This window comes from Diabrotica undecimpunctata, chromosome 5 (genome assembly GCF_040954645.1).
Source record: "Diabrotica undecimpunctata isolate CICGRU chromosome 5, icDiaUnde3, whole genome shotgun sequence".
Taxonomy (NCBI): Eukaryota; Metazoa; Arthropoda; class Insecta; order Coleoptera; family Chrysomelidae; genus Diabrotica; species Diabrotica undecimpunctata.
The window spans coordinates 78,599,672-78,622,198 of record NC_092807.1 but is presented as its reverse complement, the minus strand read 5'-3'; the positions used below and the strand labels follow the sequence as shown (position 1 = coordinate 78,622,198).

At 31.2% G+C, this 22,527-nt stretch overlaps 1 protein-coding gene across 3 annotated transcripts in view; it reads right to left on the bottom strand.

Moving 5' to 3' along the window:
* Nucleotides 1-8,979: 8,979 nt before the first annotated feature.
* Nucleotides 8,980-22,527, bottom strand: part of LOC140441413 (uncharacterized) — a 356,383-nt gene continuing 342,835 nt past the window's right edge. For 2 of the 3 annotated variants that reach the window (XM_072532127.1, XM_072532128.1), the window contains exon 3: nucleotides 8,980-9,493. In XM_072532127.1, the coding sequence (XP_072388228.1) occupies nucleotides 9,304-9,493 (190 nt within the window). In that variant the 3' untranslated portion in view covers nucleotides 8,980-9,303. Of the gene's footprint in view, nucleotides 9,494-17,143; nucleotides 17,278-22,527 lie in introns of those variants that run through there. The other variant, XM_072532129.1, reaches the window with a different exon arrangement.

The following is a 22,527-nucleotide window of genomic DNA, read 5'->3' as shown; positions in this document are numbered from 1 at the left end:
ACCAGAGGCAGATGAAGGTGCAAGTTGGTCTATTATCTGTTTAATGAGATTTTCAAATAGTTGAGGTTTTTTGTTGTACTGATAGTTATTGGAAATTGATCTGACGGTTGATCATATTTTTGAGAGAGGTGTGCTTTTGTTTAGACTATTTAAAAAATTTATCCAACTACTTTTTCTCTTTGTTTTAAATAATCGTCTGGTTTGGGCTGCTATATTTTTATAGTTTATGTAATTATTATGGTTACTTTGGGTTCGATACGCTTTCAATGCTTCTGATCGTTTTTTTATTATGAATGTACATTCCTCATCCCACCAATAAGGCCTTGGAATTGAAGGAGTAAAAGGTTTTTTTATGGGCATAGATTTGGAAGCAGCTAGAGAGATAGTCTGAAAGAGTAGGGCTGTCTTCTCATTGTTAGAAAGATTATTAGATGATAAAAATGTGGATAATTGTTTTTCTAAATCTGTCTGAAATAGCTTCCAGTCAGCGCGGCAATCGTTCCATTTTTTTGATGGATTAATTAGGAAAGAAGTAGGATTAATTTTAAGCTCTATTTTAATAGGAAAATGATCGGATCCCAATGTGTCGGGATATACTGACCAGTTTATACGATTTGTTAATGAGGCTGAGGTGATAGTCAAATCAACGGCAGAATGATTGCCACTCGCGGCGATTCTAGTAGGTGTTCCGTCATTTAGAGAAACTAATTCGAAAAAATCCATGCTTTCGACTAATATTCTACCATTACGGTCATCCGGGATCGGACCCCACATGTAATGGTGGGCATTAAAATCACCACAAAAAACTGTTTTATTATAATCGAATTGTTCAAATAAATGTATCCAATCAGTCTTTTCTACTCTGATGTCAGATGGTTTATATATAGACACAAAAGATATATTTATTTTGTTAAGCAAGACTACACACACTTCTATTCCGGTATTAAAATTATAGTTAATGTTAATTATTTGATAATCAATGCCCTTTAGTATGAAAATGCCTACACCGCCATAGCCACTTTCACGGCATTTTGAAACAAAATTATACCCTTTTAATTTAAAGTCTATTTGGTTTTTCAACCAAGTTTCGGATAAAATTATAATATCTACATGAGAATTATTAATATAATTTATGAGATTATCCCTATTACTTACTAACGATCTACAATTCCATTGTAAAATATTTAAAGAAGATTGAGTAAGTTGACTGTGCATTTGGAAATTAATAATACGAGTCAATGCTTTCATTGTCACTCGTCACTAAATTATCCGTTTCTGTGTTATTACCTGTTTCTTCTAAATTATTAGAAATAAGTTTTCTTAATTCATTTTCTAAATTGCATATAGGTTGAGATTGATTATTGGTATACATAAGTTGATTACTATGAGATGTGACAAGTAATATAAGTTTCTCTTTATAGTCAATAAATTCGTCCCTGTATGGATTGGGTATTATAGGATTAGATTTAGGGGTACGTCTTTTGCTAGAAGTTGACGCAGAGGTATGGGGTAAAATTGGTGGAGAAGTTGCCTTACGTTTATTATTTGTAGATGTCTGAATAGTTTTCCTTACCGGTTTATTTAATGTGAAATTAGGGACATTGTTAGACGAGGTAGGTAAACTGGGAAAATTGAAAGTGTTATTTAGAATAGAAAATCTATTATTAGTTATTATTTTTGCGTAAATTGGATTGTTATGTAATTGTTCTGCTTCTCTGAATGTTATATTTTCTGATGCCATTATTGCTTTGATTTTCTTCTGTTTCTCGTATATTGGACATTTTCTAGACAACGAGGTGTGATCGTTAGTTTTACAATATATGCATTGATTATTTTCATTACAAGTTTCTACAGTATGGGTGTTGTCTGTACATTTTTTACACCTACTGTCCTTAGATTTACATTGTTTTGAGGAGTGACCATATCTGAGACATTTATAGCATTGCACTACCGGGTGTATGTATGGATCTACTGAAAAATTGCATAAATTAATTATTATGTTTTGTGAAACCTCGTTGCCCAAAAATTCTACAATTATCATTTGTCTTGGTACTAATTGAGTTGTGCCATCGTTGTTTGTTACTTTTCGTTGCATCCTTTAAACATTTACCACTTGTCTCTCGGATGTTATCGCATCCTTTAAATAATTCTCCGAAAATAAAGTATCAACCATACGGACTATGCCCTTTCTATGTGTAAAAAATTTTGGAACATAAGCTATAAGATCATTTTTATTTATTAAATCATGATTAATTATTTTATTTGCTATAGAATAAGTTTTAAAAATGACTTTTACCCTATTAATGCCAACTGTTTTTATATCAAGTACATCATTTTTAATGGACGAATCATTTAATAAAAAATGTCCTACCTTCATTGGAAATAACCTACCGATATTTTTATTTTTGTGTTCAATATATATAAAGAATGGGGCCTTATCGCTGGGTTTATACCGGTTTTCAAAATCAAAAGTATTTACAGACCTGTTATCATCAATATTAGTTTTTTCAGACGTGATTACGGAATGTAATTCATCGGGCGGTCTATGACCTCCAATAGCATCTTCTTCCATACTTAGATTTTTTGGAATACCAAATTATGGGCCTAATTTGCACTAAACAAATTCACAAAATATCACAATAGCGATCACTTTCAAACTCGCACCGACAGCAATATCAAAACAAACCGCTCTCTACGTCTATCGACTCAAATGTGTTAAACTTTTCCGTCTTGTAAACCAAGTTCTGGAAAAAAATTTATAATTCAAGACGTCACAAAATAGCACTTATCTTTCGGCAATTAAAAAAAACATATATATATATATATATATATATATATATATATATATATATATATATATGTTCGTCTAGACGAACATAGGCAAGATCAAACAGAGAAGTAAAAAATTTAGTAACTAAAGCAAAAAATATTTCCTGGGAAAGTAAATGCGAAGAACTCAACAAATATATAGGGTCAACAAGATCAAGAGAAGCATGGAAAACGGTAAAAAAATCTGAGAACAAAAAGAAAAGAAACAAGTAGAATAGATTTAATAGAAGAAAGATCTTGGATTGAACACTACTCACAACTTTTAACTGAAACAAGAATTCAATTCACGAACATCAGTACAACAACATATGAACTGGAATTCAGTGAAGACGATGAAATAACAGTACAGGAAGTCGAGAATGCAATACAAACTCTAAAAAAATCAGAAGTCATGCGGACCACAAGGTATACCAAATGAATTATTAAAACATAGCCCACAAGTATTACGGGAATTACTGGCGTATGTCTTCACCTTATTTTATAATGGACACGACTTACCACCGGAGTGGACAAAAGCACATATTAACAATATCTACAAAAAGGAGATAGAAAGAATTGTTCAAACTACAGGGGGCTAAGTGTCATAAATTCACTCTCAAGACTGTATGGAAAAATAATAAAAAACAAAATTAAAAAAGAGATGACAGATGTTGAAGAACAGAATGACTTTTGTGCAGGCAGATCCTGTATGGACAGTATATTCTCTCTAAAGCAAGTTATCGAGAAAAGATTAGCCCACAACCTTTCAACTCATATAGTCTTTATAGATCTGACAAAGGCATACGATAGTGTACCACTTTCAATGCTTTGGGTAGCAATGGAAAAACAAGGAATAACCAAAAAAATATACAAGCAGTACAACAGCTCTACAAAAATATGACGGCAAACATTAAAACTGGAAATAGATTAACTAGAGAAATTCCTATTAGTAAGAGCCTAAAGCAAGGCTGCTGCATAGCACCTACACTCTTTAAAATATATCTAAATGAGGCACTCTCAGTGTGGAGAAGAAAGTGCTGCAATATGGGCATCCCAATCGGAGATGATAGATTGTACACGATACACTTCGCTGACGACCAAGCCATTCTAGCTGAAGACGAGAGTGATATAGGCTACATGCTTAGAAAACTGGAAGATGAGTATACCAATTAATATACAAAATTAATACCTCACAATTAATATACAAAAAACTGAGTACTTAGTTGTAGGAGAAAAACCAGAAAGCCTACAAATCGAAATGGGAACTATAAAAGCAACAGACAATTTTAAATACTTGGGAGTCCAAATAACATCAAAAGCAGGAAGTAGCGAAGAAATACACTCCAGGATTGGCCAAGCAAGGTCAGTCACCAGACAGCTACACGGACTATTATGGAATAAAAAAATAACAAAAGAAAATAAAAGAAGAATCTATAAAACAATAATAGAAAGTATTGGGCTGTACGGCGCCGAACTCTGGGAAATAAACCAAAGCAACAAATCAAAAATTAAGGCCATGGAAATGAACTACTGGAGACGATGTTGCCAGCTCACTAGACTTGACAGGGTGAGAAACGAAGATATTCGGAGAGAAATGGAAATCGATCTAGACATAATAGACACAATCGAAGCCAAAAGACTTAACTGGTATGGACACCTTCAGAGAATGCCTGAAAATAGATGGCCAAAAAAAATAGAAGAATGGACTCCGCCAACTAGAAGAAAACGAGGTAGACCAAGACGATCCTGGAGAGACGATGTCGACGATGCAATGACCGCCAGAGATCTAACAACTGAAGATTGCTTCGACAGAAAGGATACGAGAAGCGGCGCCAGCTGTAGAAGACTCGCTGGTTATATATATATATATATATATATATATATATATATATATATATATATATATATATATATATATATATATATATATAACATTTGACATATGACAATTCATCGTCAACAATATAAGTTTCATTATATATGAGATATACAATATCTCAGTAACTAGTTGTGGGATCTTTGTATAAGTCATTGAAAGATAAAGTACCAAACTTAGATAAAAGTGATGTTGTCTACAAACTTAATTGTTTAGGCTGTGAAGGTTCTTATATAGGTCACACCTCCCAAAAAGTTTCCAGCCGCTTGACTCTTCACAAGAGTGACATTAGGTTACACCTTGATAGATGTTCCCTAGCCACACATGATAACACAACAGGGCACCCTTTCGATTTTCCAAATGTAAAAAATCCTATCCACGAAGAGCAATTATTCAAAAAGATTGTTTCTCGAAATGACTTTCATTTTTCAAGAAAAAGAAACCATTAACAAAAAGACAGATACCAATAATTTAAGCAACTTATATTCATTATTGTTAACTTTTTATAAACATGAATCTACTAATACAGACAATTCATCTTCAACAATATAAGTTTCATTATATATAAGATATACAATACCTCTCCTACTTTTAAAATAACTCTTTACTTTTTACCTTTTCTTTTTCAAGAAGTTCAGCGTCTATCAGGTATACTATTATCTTTACATTGTTATCATTTAAGATCTAACGTTCTATCGTTTTAAGTTGGCAGTAACGAATTCACAACCAATTCTTTTGTTTCTGATAAGAATATTTATAACCTAAATTTTATTTCGTGACTAAGTACATGTTCTGTAATTATTTTAACATAATTTTATTTAATTGTTCATGTATATGTGTTTTAAAGTGTTTTAAATATGTATTTGTTAAAGAACGTTTTTTTAAAACAATTTTGGATAGTTTTCGCCATCATTTGTAGGGGTCAAATGAGTTGCTCATTTCATTTGATAAACATCACGACAACTACTACCCTCAATTAGTGTAAGATGCAAAATAATTCTTTTTCTGTATTTTGTACTAATTTTGTTTATTATAGCACCCTAATGATGCAAATAAAGATTTGCGAAAGCTTGGTAGACTAAAAAGAGTACTTCTTTGTCCCATCTTCCGCTGCACACCCAAATATTTGAGTTTTGTATATATATATATATATATATATATATATATATATATATATATATATATATATATATATACGGCTTTGGGAGTATAGCAGGGTAGTCTGCTATATCTAGGGCCTACGGTATACAAGGAAGGTAACATGGCCAGTGCTACGCTTCAACCGCCTATTATTACCCCTGGTTTTACCAAAGGTACTCATTTTATTCAGGCTGAGTCGACCTGGGGCCTATAGACATTTTTAAAAATGTCTAGTTGTTCTTGCCGGCGGTAGGATTCGAACTCCGGACCACCGGCATGCGAGGCAAGCATCCTACCGCTTGCGCTACGCAGGCCCCCATATATATATATATATATATATATATATATATATATATATATATATATATATATATATATATATATATATATATAAACACTATCAATTAACACTAAACTGTGATACAAAGGTAAAAAAACATTACTTAAATCTTTAAATTAACAGGCAATTATTATATTATTATTATTTACTATAAAGTATCAGGGTGCTTACTTACTGTATATTGATTGTCTGGTTGGGACGATTTATCAGCATCCGGTAATACTAAACTATTAAAATTTATTTACGTTCCTGAATAATTTTATTTTGGTAATCAAACTTTGTAGAGTATATCTATAATATATCAAATATTGCAACAAAATATGCAAAAACAGCAAAACATGCAACAAATATGCAATTGTCATAAATTTATGATCAACAAACCGGTCTCTATTTATGATCAACAAACAGTAGATACTTCGTTAACTTTTGAGAATCTTAATTCAATTTAAAAGTTATGAAGATTTGACCAAAGATCCGAAACTCATTATTATTCATTCTTGGTAAGATAAACAGTTATAACATAAGATTATATTATATTATATAATTAGATATATTACCTTCTTATGACTACCATAACCCATAGCTACTAATAAGGATTAGTCAGTAGTTACATTCCGTCACACGGTCTACTAGGGTCCTGTAGCCCAGAGACTCTTACGTCACCTAGTGATTCCGAATAGAAATTGCAAAGATATGCACAAAATTATAATTTCAAGAAAAATTATTTTCAGTAGCTAAGTTAGCAGTTCGTATAAGTTGAAGAAAGTAATTCTATTGTCAATCCAATGTCATAATACTGTTTATACTATGTGCTAAAGTATATGTAATGTAGCATGTATAAATTCCTTATAACTATCGAATATTTAAAGTATAGAATTTTTTGGTACGCTCCTGGGCCATGTTTAAAATTTCGCTGAGTTTATATTGTGACGTAAGCGTCTGAAGACATCGAAGAAAAATTCCAATTTTAACTGCGAAGTAAAAATATAATTATTATTGGTTTATATTACGTCTTAGTTCTGCAATTCTAAAAGCAAGCAATGATCAAGGTCAAATTCTCCCTTGAAAAGAATTCTGATTGGCTTGCTGCAATAACTGGTACGACGGGTAAGACGCAAGAGTGGAAGCCGGTACGACGCGACGGAAACCGGAGGTTGAGTTTTAGGTTTGGAAGAAATTATATAGAGAGCAGACGCGGCGTGGGTCGGCGTTAAGAAACCGGCAAATTTGTTGGTAGAAAGGTGAATTATACTCAAGTGTAATGTGTCAGTTTTTGGAAGAGTAGTCACTGTTTTGTTTTCATGCCGTCTCTCACCTAAGAGATTTGTAAAACCGCGTTTCCAACAACTTAGAAGGATACCCACATGGTTCCATTGTGTCTAAGTTTTTAAGAAGCCAAGTTCTAAATATTGCGTCCCAGTGCCCAGCTTCCGTACTCATTTTGTTTGTCCCAAGTAATTTCAGACTATTTCGCAGTATGAGATGCAGTTTTTTTGTGGTTGCAGTGAATTCGAGTGCAGTTCCAACCCCAGAAATTAAAAAATAAATAATAACATTTAGTGAAATTCGAGTAACTTTTGTGTTGAACTTTTAAAGTAAAAAAAGATAATTTTCATCAATAATCGCTTTCATAAAAAGTTGAGAAATTGCAATAAGTGAAATTATAAATGTTAGGGTGTGGCCTAGCTGTCATATTAATTATTCTTAAAGTTTTAAAATTTAATATTAAAATCTGATAGCTAGCTTTATTTTCTTGGCAATTGACACATACCTAATCATAATTGAGATCTTATTTTGTTTTTGTTTTGTTAAAAAAAAAAAGGTTAACCACTATGCACAGTTCCATTTAAAAAGAAATTTTTCATTTGTAATAATTTATTTCTGCTACAAAATATCGCCCATTAATAATTGTAAGTTCTTATACTATCTCTAACTTCTAGAGTTTGTAAACCGATAGTAACATAGTAAGTTTGTTTTTTGTTATTTTGTATTACTATTTATATTTGTAACTGTTTGTGGTGAGATAATAATAAATATGTAATGTTTCTTCCTAAACCAAGAGTATTATTTCCTTTAAAAAGATTCTAACCATTTTGATGTATTTTTTAGGTAGGAAGAGCCTTTGTTTCATCCAGCAGGAAGATTCTTCTAAGCGAGGTCCTTATTTTAAATAATTTAAGAACCTTCTTGGATTGTATTTGTCCAGGAGATTTATATAAGTATCCCTTTTATTTCATTTTAGTAGTTACCTCATTCTAGTCTCCTTGTCATTCACTTATCTACGGCCCAGCTCTCCAAAAAACCCTAAGTAGCCGTTTGCAAACGTTTCGGTTTATTTTGCTTAACCTATCTCTAGCCCCGTAATTTCTGTCCCCAATTTTCAACCCCTTATAATATTACCCTATGTGGTAGGAAAATAATCGTTACAGTAAGAAGAAATAATTTTTTTTAACTTTTTTTTTCTAGCGTTGCCCGTGTTCAAAATGTAGAAAAATTGTAAATATACAAAGGTTATTGTGAAACAATTGTAAATATAGAAAAAAAAAGTTGTAAATATAGGTAATAGTAGTGATGGTGAAACTTATTTGTGCTTGGATAATTTGTTCATTTTATAAAACTGGTGAGTCTATTAGTTTTTCTTTCTGTTTTTATTACCTATATAACTGGCAACTACTTATTTATTCACTTAATACACTTTAAAATAAATTAGGTAAACCCTGCATTGTTTCTAGTACTTGATTAAATGAAGTAAACAAGTTTTACCAACTAATAATAAAAATTTTAGATCTTTCATCAAAGCTTAATTCAGTTGTAATTCAGGTTTAAAGAACGTTTATTAGAGATGAAGATACCATGGTAAGTAAAATGTCACAATAAAGTGTCACAAACGCAATTTGAAAAACAATTTCTTCAAGTTATCCTTTGTCTTCGTTCCTATATGATGATTGTTTTGGATCGTTCTTACATCTCAATAGTTAAATCGTCAATAGAAATATATATTCTGATATCCATTCTCTATACGAGCTTGCGCATTACATATATATGAAATATATGTATACATATAAATATTGTCAATTACTTATGCGTAATAAAATATGAAGGATTTACTAAAAAAACGATTGCTTATTAAACTAATATACTATGACCATATTGTTGAGTTATCAGATATACTTAGAATACAGTCACAACTACTTGGATAATTAACTGCATAGGACTGAAACTCTTTCGATGTGGTGTTATAAGCTAGAAGACTTATTGTGGACATCTGTTGTTGACACGAGGTTACATAATTATCTTGCACATTTTTTGGATTACAAGTCGCTCCGTTCCTGAAAAATTTTTGATTCAAATTAGATATAATCAAAAACTTTTAAAAAATTTAAATAGGCAATTGTTGGCAATAACATTATTATCTACAGCGAATATAACAATGACTTTATTAATAGAAAATATAAATACTATTGTAACACACTGTTTATTGGTCGTAGTCTGAAACTTTTTGTTCCTGGCTTTTTTTTCTGCAATGAAGACAGACTTCATAATACAAGAACTACGTATATATCGTAGTATATCGGAATAAAAAGGAAAATATCTTAAATCTTAACTGTCTTATATCGGAATCAAAAGGAAAAGACAATTAAGAGATTTAAGATCTTTTCCTTTTTATTCCGATATACTCTGTACGAGTACTAAAAACCAATTCGCTAAGAATTTTGCTTAGTTGAGGAGATATGTTGTGGAATGCAATTTTTAGATTCCCCATGTCTCTAATAACATCTTTATCAACGTCTGTTTTGCCTTGCAATTCTTAGAAGGCATAGATTAAAACAAAATTCTGAATTTGGTTTCGAAAATTAGTTTACGGATTTTAATATCAGATTCTATTTGCGTCAATACGAAGCCATGCTAGAGTTGCTTCCTAAGACAGAAAATATTTATTTTCACGTTCATAGCGACTGTGAATAACAGTCTCTGATGAGCCCCATTAGGGCGAAATACGTATAAGCAGATACACAGACGCACTGTACGTGAAATCAAATCTTAACTGTCTTTTCCTTTTTATGACAATTGTATTTTATTTTTCACAGATATTAAACAGTGGAATCCTTAAATTGTGCGCCGACACCGTCTTCACAGGATTGGCATTTTAATTATGTACATAGCCTCTCGAATATAATTTAATTTTGTTATTTATTTGTTTCAAATATATTTTTATTGTTATTAAGCCTGAGTTTTACTAAGTTTGTTGTCTAAAAGAACTACCCGTCACAATATTCAGTATTACTTCTTACTTCAGGTATCTTATTTATTTCACGTAATACTTCTTTATTTGTAATACTGTCGACCCATTTTATTAATCTCCATATGCGTTTACACTTTATAGCCTTTAATGAAATAAGTTGAGGAGGGGAGAACTGTTTGTCTCAAGTTGGTCATTCAGAATTATATCTGTGTTTTTTAATTTGTTAATTTCCATAGATTCTAACAAAGATAGCTTAAGGCCTTTATTTTAACGCATGCCAAAAATAGATCACTTGAGAAAGGCACTCTAACGAAACAGCTGTAGTGATAAAATTTTATATTAAATTTTGTGGAAGTTTTGAAAACAAAGTTTTCAGTGTTTTATTGTTACATATAGAAGAATGGTAAAACTCAAAGTGAAATGAAATATCTAATATGTAACATACAGAAATATAGGTGATTCGGCATTTCTTCACATGTATTTCTGAAATATATATATATATATATATATATATATATATATATATATATATATATATATATATATATATATATTGATTTATAGTATCAGCAATCGGTCAGGAAATAAAACTCTATTTGTTCAGTCTCAACAATATTTCGTCACGATTTTGTGACTTCTTCAGGAGAAGAAAACTGTAAATTTATTAGAATAATTAATTATTATATGTAAACAAAGGAATATTTTAATACTTACAACTATAAGAATAAAAAATTTTTTTAGCATATCTAAATAAATGACATATTTGTTTGATTTTGTTTGAGTTATGGTAACCGCAATATTTTATAGAGTGAATTCCCATTGTACAATTTTAAGTGAATAGGTTAAAATTACTGTCATAGTAATTGTTTATTTTATACTATAAATCAATATTTAAAACAGTACGGTCGAAAAATAATTTGAAACAATATATATATATATATATATATATATATATATATATATATATATATATATATATATATATATATATATTGTCATACTTTTTCTTTCCCAACCAAAGAAAAATAAATAAAATATCCATCGGAATAAAATTTTAAGAAATCATTATAAACAAAAATGTATATATTAATTTAAGATAAGATTTAGTGTAGATAAGAATAGAAATTTGTTTGGCAAACGACCTGTTTCCGTTGCAAACAAAATTATCAAAAAACCTTTGTTTAGAATTAGAAGACATTTTACCTGCATGTTAATAATCTTTTCATTGTTTGTATAGTCGAGTATTAAATGACCATATTTTAATCTTTTGAAATATGTATAAATGATGTATTGAAAAAAACCAATTTTAAAGTAAGCTATTTAGTTTTCTCTGAAACCGAAATTAGGCTTTTCCAAAATCATGATAAACACAATTTAAGCTTTTTGATTGGACGGTCGTTTTTAAAATGGGAATTTGGTGAGTCGATCATGAGAGAGGAGAAGTTAGTCATATTTTGGTCATCGAAAGGAAACAGTCGTGTGTCTCAAGACAGGGTGTGGTTCGTGAGTTTGGATACCGGCGTAACGAAAAGAAGTGAATAGTTTGAAGAAGGAGATAACAAGTAGATTAAAAGAGGTCCTTGTATCTACCGTGGGCATTTTATAAAGTATATGTGAAAGTATTCTTACGGCATCAAGTTGACAAAAGGAGGTCCTGGTGTCATAAATAAGTAGAGGAGTTTGGAGAAGTGAATCAGGTGTTTTTTGTGTAGTCTGAAGGAGGTTTGCAGAGACGTAAAGAAGGAGCCGAGGTGCCAAAGAGGGGAGATCACATCTTTGAGGAGACTGGACTTTTCTGGGTATGTTCCAACATACAACTCAAGAAGAAAATAAACTGTAAGTGTTTATACAATTATATTTTATATCTGTGAAGGATTGTTTCGACATCATGGTCATTAGCATTCAAATTTAAGAACTGAGGTTTTGTTAGGCTAATCAAAAGTTTAAAGTTTTGTGGTTTCTTTTTTTCAAGTAAAGAAAATTTTAATTAAAATTGGTTTTTCACGTAATATAAATGTATGTAGCTTTAAAATCTTATTATTATAATAATTTGATTTATTTTCTTGTATGCTGATTGATAAGATAACGACAGAATTTAATAATTGTTTTATTCGTTCATATAAAATAAAGAAACGTAAATCTTTGTAATATAATATATTTGTATTATTATCCTTTTCTTCTCTTCTCCCGATAAAAGACAACTAGAAAATCTTTTGAATCCATCGAACACAGGTAATATAAGGATTATTTTACTTTTGATAACAGATAAGTTATAATTTTTTTATTGGCTCAATAAACTAAGTTTGAACTCAAAATAAACAATCATAACAAATGGCCCCCAACGTGTAAGGCGTAGAAAGTATTTCTAGTTAAAATTTAAACGGATAGAGAAAGAAAGCAGATTGATTGAAAATTTATTTGCCGATGGTTAAAGTTTATAACATTTGCTTTTATGACATTACATTTCAAATTTATCTAGGTACAAATTTTTACATGATATAATTTATGATATTTTATTGATTTTTACAACTGACAAAAGTTTTAAAATTTTATTGCATTTATTTGAATTTATTGCATTTGGGATAAGAGGAAAAGTTTTCGTCTTTGCAACATTACTCGAATTTCATATTTGGCGGGGATATTATTGCACAAATTTCAAAGCTTCATATTTGGCGGGGATAAATAATCTAACGAACATGTCGACCACAAGGAGTCAAAGCAAAATGCAAGAAAGAAAGGAGGATAACAGATTAGAAAAAACAATTGGTGAAGAAGGATCGGATAATGAAGAAAATGCTACAATAATGGAGGAAAGAAAAGAATCAGGGATGTTAGAAAAATTATTAGCAATGATGCAAATACAGACACAAACAATAGAGAAAAACCAACAAGAAACATCACTAAAAATGGATGAAACAAAACAAACAATGGAAGAAAACCAACGGGAAACAAGACAAGCAATAGAACTAAATAACAGGAATATAGAGCAGCGTCTGGAAAACTATGAACAGGAAATTAGAAGATGTGTTGAGGGGATAAAGAAAGAACTGATACAACAGATAGAAGAAATAACCTTAAAGAATGCAAAACAAGAGACAGAGATTAAAGATATCCAAAATACAATGAAGGAGATACGAAATTGCCAGAAAAAGGAACTAGAGATGCAGAGAGAAGAAATAGAAACCAAAATGAAAGATATTAAGACTGTACAGAAAAAAGAATTAGAACAGTTAGAAACAAAATTTGAAATGGCTTTACAAGAAGACAAGAAAGAAATAGAAAAACAAATTGAGGATATCAGAAAACAACGAGAGATGGGAGACAGGAGAGAAGTACTCATCCAAAGTCCGGGTGACATAAAAATACAGTTTGGCGGGGACGTAAAAAAATTACACCCAGTAATTTTCATTAACAATTTAAAAAAGAAAGTACGACATATCGGTAATTTCGAAACAGCAAAGGAAACGATAAGGAACCATCTTAAAGATGAGGCAAGTTTATGGTTTGATAGCAAAGAAGAAGAATTGCAAAATTGGCAAACATTTGAACAAAAATTTCTGAATTATTTCTGGGGGAAAATACAACAGATAGAGATAAACAAGGAATTACAAAATGGGAGATACCAGGATAGTATAGGTATATCAGAAAAAACATATGCCCTACAACTATACAACAATGCAAGACACTTACATTACAACTATTCGTCCGAACAGCTAGTGGAACTAATAGCCAGACATTTTGAAGATACCTTAGAAGATCACATAACTCTACAAAACTACAAAGATATTGACAGTTTATGTCAATTCTTACAAATACGAGAAGCAAAATTAAGAGAAAGAAAAATGAGGAGAACGCAAGAAAATTATAGACAACGAGAAAATCAAGACTATAGAGATAGAGGACAAAACTTTAGGAGAGAGTACACAAGAAGAGAATTTGTCCCGAGGAGGGAAAACGAAAGTAGAGACAACGGAAGAGTAAATTATGAACAAAGAAATCGGCAATGGAACGAAAACCGATATCGAGGGAACCAGAATAGAAACAACACTCGCACATATCAGGAAAACCGAAATAATAATAGAACGAATAAACCGGAAAATCGCGGAAACCGATACGGGTCCGAGAGACCAAGAGAAAATAGAAGAGCGGTCAACAACACACACATAGAGGAATATGAGGATGAGAGACAAAGCGACAGAAGTAGAAGCGAACAAGAACAGCAAGCGTCTTTTCACGAAGGCGCTCACTAAAGACAAAGAAACAAACAGGAATTTTTTGTCACCCGAAGGAATTTATTAAATTGGCAGAAAATAAGGACAAAATAAGTGAAGCAAATCTGAAATTTGTAGATGGTTTTATCAACGAGACACCGATTAAAATTATGATTGATACTGGATCGGAAATTACACTGATCAACAGAAAACTAATAGAGGAAGTTAATTTAACGAATTTGATTTACAAAATTCCCAAGGTAAATTTAGTGGACGCAAATAAACGGACTTTGGCAACGATAAATGAAGGAATACGAATAAAAGTACGATTGGATAAGAAATTTTATGCACTACAATGTGTTGTGATGCCAAACATGTCGCATGATATGATCGTAGGAGTGGATGAATTGGCAGAAAAACATGTGGTGATAGATTTCAAAAATAACACGATGAAAATCACAGAGGAAAAAGAAGAAGAACAGGACAGTAAGGAAATGGAAAAGGAAAATGAGAAACGAAAAAATGATTTAGACAAAGAACAAACGGTGGAAATGAATTTAGCAATGAAACAAGGACAGAGAATAAAGAGGAGATTGGCAAAAGAAAGTGAAAAGTGGGTTTCCTCAAAAGAAGAGATGAGCCCAGAAGAAGAAAAAGAAGAAAGATTAACAAAAGAAGACGAAAAAGGTACAATTAAAACAGTGGTATTTGAAGAAGTATGCGAAATGGAGGAGGCAGAATACAAATTAAATATGTGTAAAGAAATTGAGGAAAAAGAAAGAAAATTGATATGTGGAGAAGAAAAGGAAAAGGAATTGCGTGTAATATTGAGAAAGTATGAAGATTTAATAAATGAAGAAAACAGAGTAGCCAAAAACTATGAACATTCATTTGAGGTTAAAGACTTAGGAAATTTTCGATCGAAGACTTACCCGATCCCATATAAATATCGACAACAAGTGAAAGAAGGAATTAATAAAATGTTGAAAGACTATTCTTTATTGTTTTTGCATAGAGAAAAATCCCTGCATAATTCAGTAATTTTTATCATATGCAAAGGCGGGGATTTGTCATACTTTTTCTTTCCCAACCAAAGAAAAATAAATAAAATATCCATCGGAATAAAATTTTAAGAAATCATTATAAACAAAAATGTATATATTAATTTAAGATAAGATTTAGTGTAGATAAGAATAGAAATTTGTTTGGCAAACAACCTGTTTCCGTTGCAAACAAAATTATCAAAAAACCTTTGTTTAGAATTAGAAGACATTTTACCTGCAAGTTAATAATCTTTTCATTGTTTGTATAGTCGAGTATTAAATGACCATATTTTAATCTTTTGAAATATGTATAAATGATGTATTGAAAAAAACCAATTTTAAAGTAAGCTATTTAGTTTTTTCTGAAACCGAAATTAGGCTTTTCCAAAATCATGATAAACAAAATTTAAGCTTTTTGATTGGACGGTCGTTTTTAAAATGGGAATTTGGTGAGTCGATCATGAGAGAGGAGAAGTTAGTCATATTTTGGTCATCGAAAGGAAACAGTCGTGTGTCTCAAGACAGGGTGTGGTTCGTGAGTTTGGATACCGGCGTAACGAAAAGAAGTGAATAGTTTGAAGAAGGAGATAACAAGTAGATTAAAAGAGGTCCTTGTATCTACCGTGGGCATTTTATAAAGTATATGTGAAAGTATTCTTACGGCATCAAGTTGACAAAAGGAGGTTCTGGTGTTATAAATAAGTAGCGGAGTTTGGAGAAGTGAATCAGGTGTTTTTTGTGTAGTCTGAAGGAGGTTTGCAGAGACGTAAAGAAGGAGCCGAGGTGCCAAAGAGGGGAGATCACATTTTTGAGGAGACTGGACTTTTCTGGGTATGTTCCAACATACAACTCAAGAAAATAAACTGTAAGTGTTTATACAATTGAATTTTATATCTGTGAAGGATCGTTTCGACATCATGGTCATTAGCATTCAAATTTAAGAACTGAGGTTTTGTTAGGCTAACCAAAAGTTTAAAGTTTTGTGGTTTCTTTTTTTCAAGTAAAGAAAATTTTAAGTAAAATTGGATTTTCACGTAATATAAATGTATGTAGCTTTAAAATCTTATTATCATAATAATTTGATTTATTTTCTTGTATGCTGATTGATAAGATAACGACAGAATTTAATAATTGTTTTATTCGTTCATATAAAATAAAGAAACGTAAATCTTTGTAATATAATATATTTGTATTATTATCCTTTTTCTCTATCCCGATAAAAGACAACTAGAAAATCTTTTGAATCCATCGAACACAGGTAATATAAGGATTATTTTACTTTTGATAACAGATAAGTTATAATTTTTTTATTGGCTGAATAAACTAAGTTTGAACTCAAAATAAACAATCATAACAATATATATATATATATATATATATATATATATATATATATATATATATATATATATATATATATATATATATATATATATATATATATTGTTACAGGTCCAAAGAATTCAGAATAAATTATTGAAATAAAGTTTTATTATTTTATTTTTGGCTAAATACTTGTTAACAACTCCACAAGAGTTCATGGAAAATTAATGCATTCCCAAGTCTTATTTTATCTCTGAGATGATCTATTCGTTCTTTCCTTGATATTGTACAGCCTAAAACAAAAATAAGTATAAATTTAAATGAATAATAAACTTAAATATTAAGTACTCACCTGGGATCGAGTCTCCAGAAATCAAAAAGATAGACTTTCTAACAGCTAAGTGGAAATTTATTCTTAATTTTGGTAGAATCGAACATTACACTAAATTTCTCAATTTTTTTAGTACGACACTGTAATTAGAACCCCACTGTAGTGGTTATAATAAGAACTTGTTAATTAACCTTTTCACTTTATTGTTCAACTATTGATTTTAAATTGATTTAAAAAAGAAATCTTTAATAAAGACAAAAGCAGCAATCGAAGAATATATTGATTTATTGATAATCATTCCTTTACCCACTTCCCTGAGGGCTCTCCGAAAGAGCGTTTTCAAATACATATCAATTTGGCGCCCAACGTGTAAGTTCGATTCTACCAAAATTAAGAATAAATTTCCACTTAGCTGTTAGAAAGTCTATCTTTTTGATTTCTAGAGACTCGATCCCAGGTGAGTACTTAATATTTATTATTATTATTTCCTTTAATAATCCGACGCTTTGGGTTCTTTCTCTCTTATGGACAATTGGATAACATCCGATCCTAACTAATATGGAAAACTGATAGCCAATCCCTTAAGGAGTCACGAGATTATAAATATAAGTTGAAAAGATGATCAAAATGGTTTAAGATTAAATCACAGAGTAAAAATAAAAGGCCTAAAAAAACGTTATTATGTTTAAAACGTAAGTAGTTATTTATTTTTTCCAAAAGAAAACCTACCTTTGTTCAAATGTGGCCTTAAAGTGTTTCTAATACGAAATTAGTTTATAAAATCGAGTTTCTTTTAGTTTTAGAAAACAAATCCACACGATAGGTGATAATTGCTCAGCTTCTCACTGCTACAACTATTAAATTTTCGGAAAACTATCAAGAAAACTCTAGAAAAGCCGCAAAATTGCGTTGTAAGTTCTACACGAACCAATACTTTTCCATACAAAAGACCACCAAAGAAAGGAAAAGAAAAAAATTAAAGATAAGTTTTTTTTATCTGGCGCCGGCCATTGTCCAGTAAGAATTTATTTAAAATAAGTTGTACTACTAATAGGATTAAGATCTGTTTAAAAATACAAGAAGAAGAATTCTATCAAGCTATTTTTAACATTAACCTTTAAAATAAGAAATAGGCTTTTTGATTTGTTTATTTTTAATTCAAAGTTTATTATTCATTTAAATTTATACTTATTTTTGTTTTAGGCTGTACAAAATCAAGGAAAGAACGAATAGATCATCTCAGAGACCAAATAAGACTTGGGAATGCATTAATTTTTCATGAAATCTTGTGAAGTTGTTAACAATTATTTCGCCAAAAATATAATACTTTGCTTAATTAATCAGTAGACCCATTTGTACCTTTCGGTGTTGGGCCGTTTAACATACAATTCAATTAAATTACAATATTTGACAGTCTTCTGAGGTGTCCTAGCTCTTAACGAACTTTCTCCATTCCTTCCTATTGGATGCCATCTGTGTTGCTTCCTGCCAAGTCTTACCCTTACTCTGCAGTATCTGCGAGATGTCACTGTTCCATTCTTTAATGGGTCTTCCTGTTCTGTTCTTCCCTATTGGTTATGTCCGAACCATGCCAATTTTTTCTCTTTGATTGATTCGAGTATCGGTTTGATTTTGAGTCTTTCTCTTATTTCTTCATTTCTGATTCTATCAGTTCTTTTTACTCTTATCGTTCTTCTGAGGTACTTCATCTCTGCTGCCTGAATTCTGCTCTGATGTCTTTTGTTTAATATCCAATTTTCTGCTCCATATGTCACTGTAGGTCTATATATTGCTTTGTATATTGTCATCTTGGTCTTTGTTGATATTTCTTTGTTATTAAGGAATCCTCTATTTAGTGCTTGGAATAGTTTTCCTGTGTTTTCCATACTGTTGTTAAGATCATCCTCGATGTCTCCTTTGTTGTTGATTACTGTTCCTAAGTATTTGTATGAATTTGTCTGTATTATTTTTTGTTGGTCTATCATTACTTCTATTTGATCTTCCGTCCCTTGTTTCCTTGATATTTTCATTATTTGAGTCTTCTCTTTGTTTACGTTTTAGTTGTATTTGCTTGCTTCTAGGTTCCATTTCTCTAAATTGTATTTCAGTTTTTCTGCAGTTTCCGCAATTAATACTATGTCGTCTGCAAATATACACATCTCAGCATTTATCATTTGCATTCTGTTCCAACCGATGCAGTATTTCTTGATTGTTTTCTTACATTCTTTCACTATCTCATCTATTACATTTATGAATAGTACTGGGCTGAGACTTCCCCCTTGTCTAACTCCTTGGGTTGTTTCAAATGGTTCTGACTGTATATTTAACATTCTTACTGTATTTGTTGTTTTCATGTATATACTCTTTGTTGCTTCTATCAGTTCTTCACTTACTTGTTTCTTCTTTAGGCTTTCCCATATATCTTTTCTTTGGACTGAGTCGAATGCTTTTTCCATGTCTATAAAGCTCAGATGTATTTCTTTATTTTTCTGTAAGGCTTTTTCTATTACTTGTTGCATGGTGAATATATGGTCTTGTGTGTTGTGTCCTTTCCTGAATCCACTTTGTACATCCTCTAATTTATGTTCTATTTCTTTTCTAATTTTCCTTTCTATTATGGTTTCGTATACTTTTGCTGCTACACATAGTAGTGATATACCTCTATAGTTCCTACAGTCTCTTGTGTTTCCTTTCTTGTATATAGGTATAATTACTGCATTTGTCCATTCTCTGGGTATTACTTTTCTCTTCCCTATTAGGTTATATATGTATAACAATTTTTCTTTTGCTTTTACTCCTATATATTTCATCATTTCTGGTGCTACTTCATCGCTTGCTGGTGCTTTTCCAATCTTTATCTTTCTTATTGCTTCTTCCAGTTCTTCTTTTTCTATAGTTTCTGGATTTTCCGTGTTTCTCATGGATACTCTCCTGTTGTGGCTTTCGTTCTCCATTGTATTCGCTTGATTTCCATTCAGTATCAGCTGAAAATGTTCCCTCCATCTTTCCATTATTGTCTTATCGTCGTTTATTATTGTTCCTTCCTTGTTCATTATTTGTTTCAGTTTCGTTTCTTTGTTGCTTCTTAGGTTTTTCAGTATTCTGTAAAATAATTTTACATTTTCTGTGCTGTTTTCTTCCATTTTTTCCCCGAATTTTTCCCAACTTTTCTTTTTCTCTTTCTTAACTATCTCTTTAACTTTCGTTCTTTGTCTCTTATAATTTTCATATTTTTGTTGTGTTTTGTCTTGGATGTATTCTTTCCATAATTTCTTCTTTTCTTTTATTTCTCTTTTCACTTCATCGTTCCACCAAGATGTTCGTTTCCCTCTGTTGTTATTTATTGTGGTTCCACATATTGATTTAGCTGTTTTTAACATCGCATTTTTATATTTTCTCCATTCTTCTTCTATTGTTTCTGTTATTTCATGTTCATTGTCCATCTCTTTCTCTAGTCCTTCTGAGTATCTTATTCTCGTTGTTTCTTCCCTTAGTTTATAAATGTTTATTATTTCTTTGTGTTTTCTGTTTATGTTCTCATTTCTTTTTATTTCTTTTCTTTTGCTTTTGAATGTGGTTTCTAGTAGATAGGGGTCACTATCAATTTCATAACTCCTTTTTACCCTTACGTCTCTTATCCAGTTCTTCTCTGTTTTTTGCACTATAGTATAGTATAATTGATTGTTAGTCTCTTGATTTGACTTCTCTTGTGATCTTGTGTATCCTTTTATGTTGGAAGTGTGTGTTCATAATCACCAGGTTATTGTCTAGACAGAATTCGAGTAGTAATTTTCCATTTTTGTTTAGTTTGTCCTCCCCATAAGGTCCGATGACATTGTTCCATTTTTCTGTTTCTTTCCCCACTCTATTGTTCATGTCTCCTGTGATCACAATTTTCTCTGTACAATCATTTATCACTTCTTGTAATTTGTCCCAGAATTCATTATTTTCGTTTTTTGTTGCGTCTTCATCTGGTCCATAACATATGATTAGGTTTGTATTGGTTTCCTCTGTATCCATATCTATGTCCAAAAATAAAATAAAACTTTATTTCAATAATTTATTCTGAATTCTTTGGACCTGTAACAATATATATATATATATATATATATATATATATATATATATATATATATATATATATATACACACAACGCAAAAGTCTACGGATATTTTTATAAATAGACGTATTTTGTTTATCTGTAATAATCTTAAAAAAAGTAATACAAAATTTGTAGTTTAAATTGTTGTTTAATATGTCAAAAACCATAAATTGCAAAAAAAAACAGAAAATTGGAGCAAAAAAAAATATATTGCAAATCACCCATGTTTTACATACCACCATAAAATGTCAAAAATACGAAATATAAACTTAAAATAAAGTATGGCCACCACGTTGATTTATCACAGCTCTACATCTACTGTTCATGCTCCGAATCACATTGTTAATGTCTGCTTGAAGTAATTGTGTCCATTGTTCTCTCAGAAGCTCTTTTAATTGAAACTCATTGTAGATATTGCCCATATCTGGAGTAATTCTACGTTGGAGCAAGTCCCATACATGCTCAATGGGATAAGTCCGGTGATTGTGCTGGCCACGGCAACGCATCAATACCCTCGTTATCCAACCAGTTTGTTACAATATGTGCAACATGTGGTCGAGCGTTATCATGCATAAAGTAAGAATTTTCTTCAAGAGCAGCAGCAAACGGGCGCACAACAGCTCCAAGAATAGTGTCCAAATATTGCTGACTTGTGATAAAGCCACGTGGGAAAATGAGGCCAGTTCTTTCGTCAATCATGATTCCGCCTTATACCATTAATGTACCACCTCTGTATGCATACACTTCTTGAAGATGTCGTAATCGTTCTTCATTTCCGGGTCGTCTCCAAACTCTTGTCCGACGAGAATCTAAATGAAATCCATATCTAAACTCCTTACTAAATAAAACTGTGGCCTAGTCATTGTCAGTCCAATTTTGAAACTCTTGACACCAGGTTATTCTTGCAGCGCGATTGACTCTAGATACAGGTGGACATCTCAGTGGTCGCCGAATACGAAAATTGGCTTCATGGAGACGATTCCTCACAGTAATCCTGCTAATTGTTACATTATGTGCAAGCTGTAATTCATTAACCAGCTTGGGGGCTGTGATTGTTGGCTGCCTTCTGGCATTTAAAATTAAATATCGCTCTTGAGCGACGGTTGTAG